The sequence below is a fragment of the Vicugna pacos genome, chromosome 13 (genome assembly GCF_048564905.1).
Source record: "Vicugna pacos chromosome 13, VicPac4, whole genome shotgun sequence".
NCBI classification, from domain to species: Eukaryota; Metazoa; Chordata; class Mammalia; order Artiodactyla; family Camelidae; genus Vicugna; species Vicugna pacos.
The window spans coordinates 49,882,868-49,899,867 of NC_132999.1; the positions used below are offsets into that span (position 1 = coordinate 49,882,868).

Below are 17,000 nucleotides of genomic sequence, written 5' to 3' on the forward strand. Positions count from 1 at the left end.
AGTTTCTAACTAATCAGAAATCCCTGTTTTGTTAGAATAAACTCTCAGTACTCAACATAAAAATGTTTCTAATGTGCCCCCCCAAATAACTTATGTGTTATTTCACAATTTATCTATACAATATAGATAATTACCTTCCTTTATCACCTAGATATGGAGACATTAGGCAAACTGCCTAGCTTCTAAAGTGCTGCATGATTTTCAAGTCACAAAATAGCCCTGCTTAAGTATAAAATTATCATGCTTCTATTACCACATTTATATACCAGAATATTAGAGTTTTAAATCACTGCAATGGTTAAAATAAATTCAAACTATATTATGAATTATAATAAAACTAACCAAGTAAAACCTAGAGGTACCTTAAATACTAAGAACATGGCAGAAAATAAAAGTAAATCAGATCTGACAAGTATATCTGTCAGAAACAATGCTAGACTAACATAAATCAAAAGCATGCTTCCCCAGAGACGGTAAACTTACAAACTAGAAATACGGCTCCACTATTTATTTTTTCCACTTAATAATCTCCCAATAATTTAGTAGCATCTATATCCACTATATTTAATTTAATCTAGTTAGAACCTCTAAGTGTTTAGTTATATATTTTTACTAAGTTTTACCTCTCAGCTAGAAATGATACTGTTAACAAATAAATTACCAAATGCATCTGTAGAAGCAGAAAGCACTACTTTGGCAGCCATCACTCGCTGAGGAGAGTGTCAAGCAAGTCCTGTGCAGCAGCAGGTTGTCAGCGCAGATGACAGGTAGCGCATGTAGGGAAAGTAGCCAAGGTAAAGCCCCAAAGCCCTAGTTGCTGTTTCCCAAGGTCAGATTCTCTTCAGCAAACTATTCCTGACACATAGCAAAATGTATTCAAATGCAAAAGAAAACAAACAAATGTACCACTTCCTCTCTAGCACCAGAGATGATACATAAACAGTCAACGCATTTTCTAACTGAAGGCATCTCCTTGGAGGGAAGGCTGGAACAGAAACATGGGATCTGAGCTCTCTCCAGCTACCACAAAGACAAAGAGAATGGCCAGGGCTAAGGGGGGAGAAAGAGGGCAAGACCCACCAGGAAAGATGAATAAGACAAGGCAAACTGAGATTTTCTCCAAGTTCTTGGCTGGCATGTAGCTTGTGCCTAGATTCCTTGGCCCTGAAGCACAACCAACCCACTGCCAGAGCAAATGGCTTTTTCGACAGCAGTCCCTTGGAGGAGTTTTCTCCCCGTGTTCGTTTAAACTTTCAGAAATTCCTTAACCTCCTTCACAGTCCCGGAAAAAAGTCTTGACAAGAGTACTAAATTTGAAAACTTCCTGGGAAATACCAATGAAAGGGGCTTAGAGTGGAAAGTCTTTCTATTTTTTAGAAATATAATCAGTAACAACTTAAGGACCACAAATAGCTTGACATTGGATAGCAGGTCCTCGGCCTGGTCTAATGTAATATTTAGGTTTTCCAACTTCAAAAACCTTTGAGTTGCAATGTACTGCAATTACTGAGGCCCGTCTTTCCTCCCCTTGCCCCTTTTCTAGTATTTTCCCTGCACAAAGGTAATACTCATTCAACAAGTATTTACTGAGCATCTAGCCTGTGCCAATCCCTGTGTACCGTGGCAGGCGAGGGAAAAGGAGCTTACATTCTATTATAGGCATAATAAGCCTGTGTAAAAATTCAAAGTATGTAGAAAGTAAACATCTCCTATAATCAACTACTACTGATTACTTGGCGTTATACCATTTGAAATAACTTTCTGTGTACAGAAGAATGGTATCTACCCATGTTTTGTAATGGGCTCACACTATATAATCTGTTTTGCTACTTCCTCCCCTTTAAACCAATCTTGGGGGTCTTTCCATTACCTTCTTTTAAGGTGGGTTTCCACCTTTCAAGAGAATCCTTCGTAATCTTTCCCACTTAAACTACTGCATTTCCCCACTTAGGACTCTTTAGGGACTTGGGAGAGGGCTGGAAAGGTCCATAAAAGGCCACCTCCCCTGGAGTGCTTATCCCAGGGAATGCTTGTGGACTCTACCTCTGGAATTGACTGCTCTGTTTTGTTTCTTTCCCATAGTCAGGTCTCAGCTTTGGATCCTGTTCTTGCTTTGTGCCTAAAACCTTTAAGATGACAAAATAGGGGCTTCCTGAATTCTCTCTTTACTTTGCTCTTTTTCACAGTTATTCACATGAAAATTATACTGAATCCACTGATTATTAAAAATCAGTATCTAAAAAGATGGCCCTTTCCTTTTAATGAATATATAAATTTTAATTGTGTGTAGACATCTTGAGATGTGGGGAAACGAAAAATAGGAAGTAGTGTAAACTGTCTCCTGTTGGTTCTCCCCAAACAGCAAGACCACACTAAGGGCGTTCTATAAGGCGGAGGCTACACAATAATCTCAATTGTCAAATAACCAAATGAATTTAGAGAGGAATAAAAGAGTAAATATTCAATGTATTTGTTTTTTTTTTTTACAGCAACAAATAAAGAATAGTTTATTTAACAAAATTAGAACCCCATTCCAAAGCACAAACACTGGGAACTGCTAGCCAACCCACTTGGGCAGTCTGTGCCACCAGCAAGTCCCATCAAAGAGGAAAGCTGGCTGTTATTAGCTTTTGCTATCTTTGTCCTCCTTTTCAAGAGAAACATAAAATCATAAAACATAAATATAAGGTTTATATGGGGTAGAAAGTAGAATGAAGACCAATGACATTTTCCTCACCCACCAGCTTAAACTAGAAAGAGGTAAATCACAAATACTCATATCACAGTCTACTAAAACACAATACTAATCGATATACTCACTGATGGACCAGAATACTATAAAGCCTATTTATAAAGTATGTTGTCATATCTATATGCTTCTAAAATATTTAAGACCCCGATTTGGTAATATAAGCTAGTTTCTGAGCACAGGGAACTATATTCAGTATCTTGTATAACCTATAATGGAAAAGAATCTGAAACAGAAAAAATATATATACAACTGAATTACTTTGTTGTACACCTGAAACTAACACAACATTGTAAATCAACTATATTTCAATTTATAAAAAAAAGGTTAGTCCCTGGGTATGAATGTAAATTAAACACTCCTCAGTGTAAGTAAATGAGTTAAAATTTCTTAAAGTGCTTTTCTATCCTTCTTTCCCCCTCCCTCCCCTCTGAGGCAGGGCCACCACTTGCTTAGTGATTACCAAAAAAATCCTGATAAACGTTTTCTCCCTTTCTCCCAAGGCTCTCAAGTCTCCAAATAAGCAGAACTGCATGAACAAACTAAGTTATAAGTAATAACATTTTGGTGTGCCTGAAATAACCAAATGAATTTAGAGAGGAATAAAAGTGTAAGTATTCAATGTATTACAACATAACCCCAAATTTCCATTCTCCACTGAAGAAAAGCCACCCCTGCCCTCAGAACTTACTACCACGGCTATGCCCACACTCCAGGTCACCAGGCCTTCCAAGTAGTCACTGGTGGCCTTTCCTCAGGGAAAATTGATGGTTACATCCTTGATCTTAAGTTTTCCAATGCAGTGCTCTTAGGTGTGCTGCTGTTAAGCTAAGCCAAGCCTACCCCAGATTTATTCCTAAAGGGCAAATTCCCTGCTGGGTGGCTCTAGGTGTCTGGACCAGACTAACTGCCAAACTATCCTTAAACAGAGCTGAATTCTCAGAAACCCCATAAGCTTTCAAGGGTATGAGTGAATGGCCCCCTTCTGTACAGAGATTAATTACACCCCTGTGTCTTTGGCAAGAGCAAGAATTTCTAAAACACTTGAAACAGTATCTCTCTAGAAGAATGGAAAATAAATGAACTCTGAAATTCTAAGCATTTCTTCTATAGATTTTAGCCATGAGAGCATAAAATCTAGCTCTGGTGCCGATCCTTGAGCCAACTTTAGCTATACATGCATTCAAAACAAACAAAAGCACAAAAATTTGTTTTAAAAAAATTGAGAAGTAAAACAAGTTGATAAAACTTTTTTTAAGTAGCATAGGTAACAGCGAAGGCAGAAGTTAAGGAACTTCAATTCTGGTTCTGGCAACTGCCACTCTGAGTTACTTAGAACAGTCATTTAATCTTCTAGGGCTTGTTTACTTCGCTGATAAAAAGACAGGGTTGGGGAGGCTGGTCTAAATGTCTCTTAGAACCCTTGCTGTCCCAAAAAACCACACACACACACAAAAAAACCCAAAATTATCATCCTAAATCCTACTCAGTTTTGCTAAATGCTTTTTTACTAGGCAAACAGTGCATACTTTTCCCTTATGATTCTTCATACCAAACATTATTCAACTATGTTAAAGAGTTGATACCCTATTAAGAATAAGCACTGGAAGGGGAAGGTATAGCTCAAGTGGTAGAGAGCATGCTTAGCATGCATGAGGTCCTGGGTTCCATCCCCAGTACTTCCTCTAAAAATAAAGAAACCTAATCACCTCCCCCCTCAAAAAGGAGTAAGTACTAGAAACAAAAAAGATTAATTTTTTGTCTTGAATACAAAAAACAAGGAAAGAAAAAGTGGAATGGAAATGAAACAAGAAGAAACTTCAGCTTCAACATTTCTACACAATATGATCACTTTACATTTTGTACTCAAAGTTTTAAATTCTCCCCCTTAATCAGGAAACTGAAACAAGCAACAAACCCCAACAAGCAAGCCCACAGTCCTGGGCTGTATTTGTGAGGGAGCATTGTGCCAAGTGCAAACAAAAGTGCTGGCTCTTCTGCTTGCAGCCCTGAAACTGCAGGAAAGCGGCTCAGGTATCGCACCTTGATCTGCGGAACCTTAGAGTGACCACTGAATGATCACACGCCTGCAGTGGAATATTCCACATTAAGTGAAAATGAGGGTTAGGCTAAATTGGGGAAGTGATTTCAATATAATTTAGGTGAAAAAAGCAGGACACAAAAACCATACAAACACCATGGCCACAACTATATAAATTTAGTTAATGAAAAGAAAATATAACAAAAATTTAACAGTGATTTTGTGTCATATTTCTCCCCCGTTTTTCCACCTAAATTTTCTATATATTTTTTGCACTTAAAATATTTTAAAATTGACCACTGAAGAAAAAATTTAAGTAAAACTCATTCTAATTTACATGATTCCTTTCTAACCCCGTACTTAATTAAAATAAATGACCTTCCTCATTGCTTTTTTGTTTTTGTCTAGATTTTTTTCCCCATGTCAGAAGTAAAAATATTTTTGGCTACCAACATTATAAGCCTGTTTCTAAATAACTTGGATAAGGAATTCAGAAATCAAGCTGGCAGAAGTAGGGTCATTTTGTAAGATATGTATTTCTCAAACCAAAAGAGGACTTTAGAGTGGTTAGCAAGTTCCCCAACTTTTCCTAGGAAGGAGCCTATAGGCAACGCTTACTCCCAAGTTCCCCACCTTCCCCACCTTCCTTAACCCTAGCAATCTATCAGCAGACTCTATGTAAAGGGCTAGAAGCAAACGTCTTTGGCTTTGTAGGCCATACAGCTTCTGAAGCGGCTACTCAACTCTGCCACCATAAAGCAGCCATACACACTATGTAAATGAATGAGCATGGCTGTGTTTCAATATAACTTTTTTTTTCCCTTTTTTACAAAAATGGGCAGTGGGCCAGCTTCAGCCTGTGTGCAGTCGTTTGTCAGCCTGGGGTATACAGCACACTAGAGAACATCCAGGGAGCCTGGAGAGATGGAGAACAGACCTGAAGGGCTGCTTCCTTCTTCAGAGGGGACGGCCATCAAACCTTATTTTGATAGCCACACCGATTTCCAAGAATTCTCTTTGAAAGAGGTGTACTAATGAGTTTTCCCCTCAATGTCACTGAATTGGTTCCTAAATATAGCAGTTTTTCAACCATGACGTTAAGAGAGACATAGCTGTAGAATGCGTTGCAATTAATATACTACTAACAATATGGTACTAGTTTTCAAATGATTTTTTAAAAAACATTTACAAAAGGGTAGATCAGTCTTATCCCTACAGCCTCCCTGGACTTGTACACAGCCCTGGGTGTCCTGGCAGGAGCGAAGGACTCATGTTCATACTGTCAGCCCATATATGTTTGCATCAGAGGGAGCCTTAGAGACCACTGAATCCAGCCCTTTTCATCTGAAGATAACAAATCCACTCTAGCTAACAACTTGAATAAGTCAGGTTTGGCTCTATTAGATAGTCTTATTAATACTTATCAAAACATACATGAAGTCAGGCAAGAAGAAACAGGAGACAGGCAAGAAGGGTGAGGGATAGTGTGATAATTTGCTCAGATAGATACTTACAAACTTTCACTGTTGTTCATCATAGAAAAACTTGAAAATGAATGAAAGTAAGAAAAAAAATTAAAAGCTCCACTACTATCACAGGGTAATAACTATTGCTATCATTTTGGTTCCTTTTCCTTCAAAACCTTCCTATGTGTATTAGAAAAATGTTCTTAATAAAATTGCTTTCTATGTTCTTTATGAAATATTATGCCATGAGCACTTTCCTATATTGTTTAATATGGCTCAAACATATGATTTTGTAATGTCTGTATTAAAAGATCATCAAGTAGATGGACGTAATTATTTAAATTTCTTCCCTATTGTTGGATATTTATATTATCTTTTTAAAATGGTATTCATTAAAAGTTGAAAATAATCCTATGGAAGCTTGTAAAACTATTTAAATATAACACTTCTATGTGTTTGACGGTAGACATTCCCTAACACAGAATAATATTCTGAGGCCCCTCAGAACAAGTCACATGAGAGAACACATTAATGACCACAGGAAGAGGTGTTATACCCCAAGAGCAGGCAGAGGGGCACTGGACCCACGACTGGAAAACTGGCCATCTGAATCCTTGAAATTCTCTTCTAAAGGCAGGTCAGGTGGTAGAGTCAACCAACATGACAAGTGGGGGTGCAACTGAGACGGTATCACAAGACAGCCTTGATCACTCGCTCTCTCTCCAATAAAGGAAAATTGTTTTGACTTGACTGCTATTATTAAAATTGTGTAGGAGAAAGGATGTTAAAAAGCTGGTGGCAAATGTTTCATTTATAGCATATAGTAAATTTGTGAGATACTTCCTTTGACATAGAAGGTCAACTAATTGGTCTTTCTCCCATGGGTGTCTGGAAGAGAGTTTTCTGCTGAGTGTTTTCTCTGCAGGTTATGATAGGGAAGAATGTCATAACAACAGATGTGGATGCCAGGCTGGCATTAGCAGCAGCATGATATGCTTCCAAAAGTGGCCAAGGGCTACGAAACCTCTAGAGCCTTCAGCAGTAGAAGCCAAATAGATTTCCCTTAATCTAGCTGTCAATCAGAAAACTAAAACAAATTAATAATCTAATTCATATAATTTATAACACTAGAAACGCTTCCTCCCAGAATAAATTGTCTGCTATGAAGCTAAGCCAAAGGAAGAGGAACACAGATAACTCAGTGGAGGGAGGGAGTTATAATTGCCCTCTTGAGTTACGTATTTTAAAAAAGCTCCAGTTCAGATCTCAATTTCCAAACTGAAAGATATGAGGTAAAAGGAACATATGTGTATTTTATAAAATACATAAACTATAACAAAATTATGTCTGAGCCAGTCAAGGTAATACAACAATGTTATTCTTTAACTTAAAGATGGGGAAAGGAGTATTTCTGATTAAAATCTATGTCTAACACTGTACGGCTGACTCCTGAACAATATGGGGATTAGTCCTAGTATAATTTATAGCTGGCCCTCCATACCCATGGTCCTCTGCATCTGCAGAATCAACCAACCATGGACTGTGTAGTAGTGTAGTATTTACTACTGAAAAATATCCACGTATAAGTGGGCCCATGCACCTCAAGCCCGCCAGCTATATTCAAGGGTCAACTGTATTTACCTGTGGAATTTTTAGAAAGAAATTATTTTTCAAACCTAATTTTCCCAGAGTTATTTGAGGAATAATTCATATTTTAAGTGGAAAATCAAAAACAAGCACAAGGTGGTAAGGACAATTTTCTCCACCCCCAAGTGTCCCCACACTTTTTTATCTGTCTGACAAAAATTTGCACAAACAGAACACAAACTCCTCTTTTTGTGTCTATGCCACAAGAACTTTGGATATACAAACAGAAAAGGTCAAGGACTAAAGCTATGCCTTTCAGTACAAGAAAAGTCAAGTTACATATAAATCTGTCAATGTGAACAGCAATCACTGTCACCCTTTACTCAGAACAGTGGAAAGAGCTGGAGTCAATGCTCTGGACAATGGCACTAGGTGGCCAACAAACCCATATGAAATAAACACTAAAACGTCAAATACCACTGAGTTAATTGTCACAGTATCCGATCACAAACAATTCCTACAGGCCTGTTTGGAAGAGTTTTGTTTTTCACAGCCTAACTCAAGTTTATTGGAAAGTGTGGATAAGCACACAGCACACACACTTACCTTACCAGTGCATCTGGTTTGCTTAGCTGGTTATTAGGAATACAGTTTTCCATCAAGTCCTTGTGTGTACTTGGGCTCTTGCTAGTGCATTTCTGCTTCTTCTCGTTTTTACTAGACGAGGAAGGAATGCTCCCGTTTGTGGCGCTGTGACTTCGAGGTGAGGAGTTCACAACTCCACTGGCATTTTTGTAGTTTTTTGAGGAAGCAGTGCATGAGTCCTCTTTCAAGAGATTTTCTGTACTTCCCACAAGATCATTATTTAATCTTTTACTATTGATATGGTTTTCCATATACTCGATTTCTTGTATTTTAGAGTCTACAGGTTGTAGAATATTGTTGTTATTAATTCCAAGATTGTGTTTTTTGGCATCTTTGTCTTTCTCTTTCCCTTTTTCCCGGTATTCTATCTCTGGCAAAGTTGTGGAGAGTTTTTTGTTGGCTGGGATACCTCCGTTGTGGTGTATAAGGATCGAGGAATCCATGTCAGGTAACCCTTTGGCTGCTACAATACCAAAAACAAACCAACAAGCAAAAAAAACCCACACTGGAATATTTAGTTGGATAAAAACATAATAGATTGATTCAACAACCTGCATTGTCTATGCTTAGAAACTTACCACGTTAATTTGCAAACTCATTTAGAAACAATAATCACAGCACATTATGCTAACTTGGAAGAGAATCCAAATAAATTTGAGAAGCTGCACATTTAGAAAATTGCCATCATTTATAAACACCAACCCATTAAAGTTTTTGTCTTGAAAATAAGATAAGCATTTTATAATTAAGTCATACTTCATTTATCAGTCAAATCAAACTTGCCTATCCCTGGGGTGAGAGGACACAGGCAGATCATACTTTTTAAGAAAGGCCACATTTTAAAAGATGCTTGGATTAAACAAACTGTTAATAACTTTACTAAAAAGAAAAAGATTAAATAAAACAAAGGAAGAGGTGTGATGTTAGGATACAGGGCATCTATCCTTTGTCTTGATTCTATCATTAAAGTAGTAAGAAGTCTGTTATCATTTACAAGACCACTTGTAAAGAATTTTTGATATCAGGTCTACATATTCCAATTTGTCAAAGCCTACTTGAAGAGAGAATTTTGTGCCACACCAGAGAATAAGATTATGTCATTTTTCAACTAACATGACCCTCTCAAAACAAAGAAAACTGGTACTGCTGTCAATTCATCTACTGAATTGGTTATACATTCATGAGAGGCCATATTAGAAAAGAGTTAATTTAAGATCCATGTATCCATGTTGCATTATACAAATCATTTAAAATGAGACCTATCTCTGCTCTATTTAGAAGAATTTTGACTTTTAAAACAATTCTGTATGTTTACATCTCTATCTTGCTTATACTTTGGTTCCTGGCTTGCTTTAGTAACAGACCCACATAGTTATATATACCATTTTGCTACTGAGAATAAATATTTTAAAATATTTATAATAAAAATATTAAAAAACAAAATAAGCTATAAAAATAAAATATTTAAAAATAATAAACATATTTAAAAAGCACAGGATCTTCAGACACTAGAGAGAAAACATCATGCACATTCTTTATTTCATGACCAAACAAAGCTTCAAATGGCCCTAAAGAAGAACACAGGAAAAGCCTTGGTAATCTTCCAAAGTCCTAGCAACTTTTCTGAAACAAACAAACAAACAAAAAAACAACTTCTACTGACAAACAAAATAAATGACTAACCTATTCAGCCCATAACTTTAGGGTAAAGACCTACCTTCCTCGGTCTCTTTTTCTTGCTTTTGTAGCATCTGCTGCTCTGGGGGGAGGGCTTGTTGAAGAAGCTGCATGTAAAATTCATTCTCTTTTTGCACTTCCTTTTGCTTCCTCAACCGCATTTTGTAGCTTACATAACTTTTGAAGCCAAAGCCCAAAGTCACCACAGGGTACCCAATACTAGAAAAAGGACAATCCCGCCAGTAATTGTAAGTTAAAAATAAACAACACATGCATCAAGCACATGAGGACATCTATGACTGAAATTAAGAAATAAATTCTAGATGATAAGCATTCATTAAACACACAAATAAATGTGATGTCTGCTGTGGAAATCAGAGTCAGCTGGCATGTAGAACTAATCCCCAGGGAACGGTGGGACTGCTGGACTGTAAGAGGCTGCCCATTAGACTTTGGCATTTTTCAAACGAACTCAAGAAGTTACTACAGAGACTGTTGGATATAGTGGGTAATGTCTTTGATTAACATCGAACTGCCTTGTGCACGATTAGGACTTAGACATCCATACGCTTTTAAGAACTAACAGGGTAGAGGTTTTGTAAGTGGTCATAAATAAACATTACGAGTGTTAAAAAATCAAAAGGACACTGTCACTAATGAACTCATCTACAAAACAGAAACAGACTCGCAGACATAGTAAACCATCTTATGGTTACCAGCGGAAAGGGAGTGGGAAGGGATAAATAAAGGAGTTTGAGATTTGCAAATGCTAGCTACTATACATAAAAATAGATATAAAAAAACCAAATTTTTCTGTATAGCACAGGGAACTACATTCAATATCTTATAATAACCTTTAATGAAAAAGAATATGAGAACAAATATTTGTATGTATATGCATGACTGGGACACTGTGTCATGTACCAGAAACTGACATACTGTAACTGACTATACTTCAATTAAAAAAAATTAAAAGAGGAAAAAAAGGATATCGTTTGGTTTTTAATACTAGAAAGATAGGATCAAATTCAAACTAATCTCCTTGCTGCCTGAGGGGTACTGTCACTAGCTATTCCTGGAAAATTAGTTCATAGACACTGTCAAACCTAAGTTCAAGAATCATTTAAATAAAATCTGATATTATCAGTGCCAACATTTGGTCTATACCAACAAATTAAACTAGCTGTACTTAGAACTCTAATCTCTGAGATAAAAAGTTGAAATACTTTCATTCAACCCATCAGTCTGTCTAATATCAGTTCAAAGCCTCTGAAAACACTGTCAAAATTCATATTAAGCTTTATTAATATTAAAACTAATCAATTATAATTAGTCTGAATGTGATCTCACCACAAATTTAAAGTGACAAGTTCTACTGACCAGGTGTATTTAATTCGCTTGTTTGTGAAAAGACTTTAAACATTGGAAACTTTTTCGTTGTTGATTCCTTTATTTTGGTTTCTGCTATAAATATTAGCAAAAATTGGTGTTTAAAACATATACTAAGTGGTGATTTCTGCAATAGATAAAAACAAGAATCAAGCTCATTTTTAAAAATGTTTCATGGTTTAAGGTTAAAAAAGATATTCCCTTAAAAATTATTAATAACATTCTCTTGTTTTTGTAAATAGGCAAAGAAAACTGTTCATTTAAGCTTCATGAAATAGGCATATATTTCACCAAGAGTTTTTAGACTCATTATCTGGTTATAATAAAAATAGGTAACATTTATCAGACACCTATGTACTTGGCACTAAGTTAAACACTTTACATATATCACCTCATTTCATCTTTCCCATGATCCCACGAGACAGGTTCCCAACATACAGGTAAGAGAACTAAGGCTTAGAGAGGGTGACACGTCCAAGGCAACAAAGCAGTTAGTGGGCAGAGCTGGGATTTAAGTACTCATTTGCTTGAATAGAGGGCTCATGCTCTTTACCACCATGTTATATTGTCTTCTGGGTTCATGTAAAATCTCTAAGAAAAAACTGACAACTGAATTCACCATTCTACTTTGAAAACACTGAACTTAATTACAGATTAAGAATACACGTAATACTCACCAGTGAGCAGCAAATGGACGACAAAGGTCTACATGAAAATTTTTGAGATCTTTAAATCTAATTGCTGCTTCAATATAAACAAAGAGTATCCAGAGAGACACTGTGGGCAAACACACTCCCCTTTCTGTGGGAAAGCAGCAGAGAGATAAGCAAAAATGAAACATTAATGTAACAGATGGGTTGTTTGGGAGACTGGTTCAACTACATTAATTTTCATTAAGACTTTCAAACTAATTAAAAAGCACTTTGATCCAAACTGAAAGCTTTTATATTACAAAAGATGCCATGGAATCAAAGACAAAAATAAAAACAAGCATTATGGCAGTAAATATTTATAATATACGTAAAACAAAGGAGTCATTGCCCTAACAAAGAGCTCCTACAAATCAATAAAAAGGCAACTGAAGAAAAAAATTTGCAAGTCATAAAAGAAAAAAATACAGATGGCTAAAAAAAATGTGAAAAGATAGTCAACTTCACTACTGATCAGGGAGATAAATACTTTTTAAATAAGATTTTATTATTTTAACCTATCAGATAAAGGAAAAAATTTAAAGATGGATAATAGTATAGGGAAGAAATGAAAAAGGGTTCATTCTCATATTTGGCAATAATATAAACCAGGGTAACTTTCTTAGAAGGCAGTTTGGCAGTGTAATTAAATTTAAATACTTCTACCTTTGAACCAGAAATTCCAATTCCAGGAATCTACCCTATAAAAATACAAGAGCCCTGGGATGTATAAGTATATTCAATGTATTGTCTGCAATAGCAGAAATTAGAATTTAGAATTAACTTAAATGTCTATCTATAGGAAACTGTTCCATTATGCTAAATCTACACAATTAAATATGAAGCAGCTTTTCAAAAGAATAAAGATCTGTACTACCATAAAATGATATGTAAAAAAACCAACAAATTCTTAAGAGTTATAGCACAAAGAAATATTTCTGACATTTAAGTATTATTCAAAAATTTTTTCTTAACTACAAGCTCATATTCCTTTTATAATTAAAAACAATTTTTAATGGAGGAAAAAGTAACCTGCATCAGAATAAATACGATGCAGATAATCAGACAATTTTCATTGGGCTTTAGAATCAAAGTCTGCACGGTAGGTCCATCTATGTCAGATGACTAACAATGGGATATTTTATGAAGATGGACCACAAAGGCATGAGATCCAGTAACTCTGGAAAGATCTCCTTTGACACTGTATAAAGCAAGCAACTTACAGAAGAGAGAACAGGAAGGAAAAGTTAGTGATCTGAAGGACTAAGCGGCTTTTTCCTAAGAATCTTTGGGATGAAACATAAGAAAAACGATAAACTCTTGGGACTAGAAAGAAGATCATTTAGTCCAACTTCCTCATTCTATTGAAGACTAAAGTGAGGCCCAGAGTTTATAAAATTGGGTCCAAGTTCACAGAGATAAAACTGAATCTGCTTCTAAAGAGAATCTAAGTCCCTTTACACCTAGTCCATAAGGTAAGAAAACACTTGAAGCTCTGTGAAGGTAGCAGTCTCAACTACTCTTAAAGATTCAACATACCAAAAAAAGGGTATTTTCACAACGTAGGAAGACAAAGAACAACCTTAGGATAATGTATTTTCAAATTCATTTCAGAATGCATTGTTAAAAATTTACATTCCCTATTTCCTATATTAATTTCTAAAGTTATCATAAACATAATAAGCACTTACAGGAAAAAACCAGAAAAATTTGGACAAATTACCTGCATTTCTACACCTATCAAATAAATAAAATAAAACCACACTGAAATTATTTTTGAACAAGTATAGTAGTCATGTTGTACATATCCTATTTTTTCTTTCTTAACAGCATGGAAAAAGAAAAAAATGATATAATATTATCATTCTTTTGCAGCAATATATAATTTCATCAACCATTACTAACATTCTTAAGAAAGAATTTTCAATTTTAACAACTGGAAGACAAATTAATCCCACATTATATAAACTGCACACATATTTATTGGGCTTAATAAGAATACAAAGTTTGTTTGGTTTGTTCACTCATCACTCCCAATTAAAACATACTTCACAACTTAGCTATTCCGACATGCATTTCTGAGCCTAGAGCTAAAGAGAGGCCAATATCATTTACGACATTAGCTTCACTGCTGCCCTGTGGGTCACCCACTGAACTCCAATAGGTTCTATTAATAGTTATATGAGTAGTTTTTTCTCAACTACTTAGACATTATTAAAGTAATTTAGGGAATCATTATAGTTCATCAGAATCACAGATGATCTGAGCTAGAAGACTCCATTAGACACTATCCAGGTTCCTCAACACTCATGTGACAGAAGCTGAGACCTAGAGACAATGACAAGTATAAATGACAACTCTCTTGAAACTTAGGCCCAGGACAAGGAAATAAAAACTGGTTTAGAGAAAAATCACTTTAACTAGAAGAAAGCATCCTAGCTTATAAATCTAATCAGATATGAGAGAGTGCAAAAGATGAAGAAAATCATGCTCACAACGGATACTTTAAATAACAGAGCTGAACTGTGTCTTTTAACATGGGACAACATCATCCTTCTAGCAGTTTAGAGAAGAGGATGAATGTTCCTCCAGAGAACTTTCATTAGTTGGTGCTCCCTCAGTGGTTAAAATCCTACAGGTTGCAGCTGAGCCTAGGAATCAAGTTTCATGCAGCTTTGCAGACAAGTGTGACGATCTGAGAGCCAGTCCTCACATCCCCATGCGTCTCATGTTCAGGCTTTCATAGTGAACTGGAGCTATCAAAACATCTCATCTCATCTTAGTTTGAAATAGCAGAAGTATAATTCTCAGAAGAAGGAAGGTGACTATGTAGCTCCACTCAAGTCAGAATATACCTGAAATAGTACATTTTGGTTTAGAGAACCACTAAGAATTAGGGAGATTAGAGTGGTGAAAGTGCTTAAAATAACATACAAGGAAAAGCTGATGAAACCAGAGATGTTTTGTCTATAGAAAAGAAGACAAGAGAGTATGACAGTGACTTTAAATCTCTAAAGAAATGTTAATATGGATGGAAAGTTACACACATTCAACATGGCTCTAATGCAGGGGTCCAATGTCTGGACTTGAGGGATGATCTGTAGGCTCCTTGAAATTAAAAAATATTTTCTGTACACTGCCATATATTTTTCTGGGGAAAGCCCTTTATATTCTCTAAATAATCAGAGAGCCCCAAGGCAGTCAAGAGATGGCGGGTCAAAAATATAAGGAGGAAAATTCTAGCTCAGTTTGAGGAAGAATTTTCTATTCCAGTTGCCGTAAAACAACAGCAGTAAGTTCCTTGTCACTGTGGGTTTTCAAGCAGAGATTAAACCACCCTGTGCCAGGGATGCTGTCGGGATTCTTACATCAAACAGGGGTTCAACCAAATGACCTCTGACATTCCTTTCAATGCTGAAGCTCCAAGAACATTTTTCCTACTTGGCACGTAGCTGTTTTTGAGCCTATCTAAATAAAAATTGCTTCAAGTTTTTAAAAAAATTAGTATCTTCATAATGAGAGTTGATCATTGAAATGCCTACAATTGAAGTATCGAACCACAAAGGCTTAAACCTTTGGTTCAGTAATAAAAAAGAAAATGTATTTTAAAGGTATATTATAATCTATCATGAAAAGGGAACTTTAAAATGTCCACGTTAAACTCAACTCTAAATAATTTATTCAAAGAAATCACCACAATTAAAAAAGCTTGAATCTAAGATTTCTACCCATCTAAGAATTAAGACTTACCTGTGTGCCATACGTACTGAACCCACACATATGTACTAGCAGCAAAAAAAAGCCATTGTATGGGGATGAACAGCAGACATATTATATTTGACGTGAATGCTACACAAACAAAAAATACTGAGAAGGCCTAAAGGGAAAAACAAAATAAAAAATACATCTTAGGATTTATTTTCAAACAGATTATTAAAAAGCATGTTGGACAAAACCTCTGAAACTACTATGCAATTACTACGGAGCAAGTTACAACAGGAAATTTTAAACATTTAAAATCACCCATATAAAATGTAGTGGCTAATTTAACATTAAGGAGTAATCCTATTTATGGCCTTAAATCATGAAGAACTGGACTAGAACAAATTGAAGTTGATTCACAGTGAGTTTATTTGGACTCCACAGATGGGTTACTTAAAAGAACTAGAATTTTAGCACAGAAAAGTCTCCTCTCTCCTCACAAAATATGACTAAAGAGCCTCATTTTTAAAGGACAGGTTATTGGAGTACAGATGAAACACAACTGTGGTAAGAATTATGCTGATGTTTTCAATTTTAATAAAGCCAACTTCCTCTGGACACACCACTCTCTATTACAACAGAACATGAGCTCGAAACCATCTTTCCAAGGCACCAGGCCTGGGTAGAAGAGTTACAGGTTTCAGAAGTGGCTCTGGAACACAGCAGAACGACAGGTCAACCAAGGATGCAAGCCCAGGCCTGTGCCCTTGCTCTAATCCAGCAGTTCTCAAAACATGGTCTGGGGATCCCTGGGGATCTCTAAGATCCTATCAGGGAGTCTTCCAGGTAAAAAATATTTTCACAGTAATACTAAGGCATTACCTGTCTTTTTCACACTCATTTACTCAGAACTATAGGGGCATTTTCTAGAAGTTACATGATACATCATCCTGTAATCAACTGAGTTCAGAAACAGGTATGAAGATCCAGCTGTCTTCTGTTAAGCCAGACATTAGAGAGTTCTGCAAAACTATAATCAACCTTCTAAATTTTTT

At 36.0% G+C, this 17,000-nt stretch overlaps 1 protein-coding gene across 1 annotated transcript in view; it reads right to left on the minus strand.

Moving 5' to 3' along the window:
* Positions 1-17,000, minus strand: part of MACO1 (macoilin 1) — a 50,928-nt gene that overhangs the window by 19,025 nt on the left and 14,903 nt on the right. The window contains exons 3-6 of the mRNA XM_072975089.1: positions 15,994-16,120; positions 12,232-12,355; positions 10,206-10,384; positions 8,450-8,951 (exon numbers count right to left, since the gene is read on the minus strand). Coding sequence (XP_072831190.1) covers positions 8,450-8,951; positions 10,206-10,384; positions 12,232-12,355; positions 15,994-16,120 — 932 coding nt within the window. The remainder of the gene's footprint in view (positions 1-8,449; positions 8,952-10,205; positions 10,385-12,231; positions 12,356-15,993; positions 16,121-17,000) is intronic.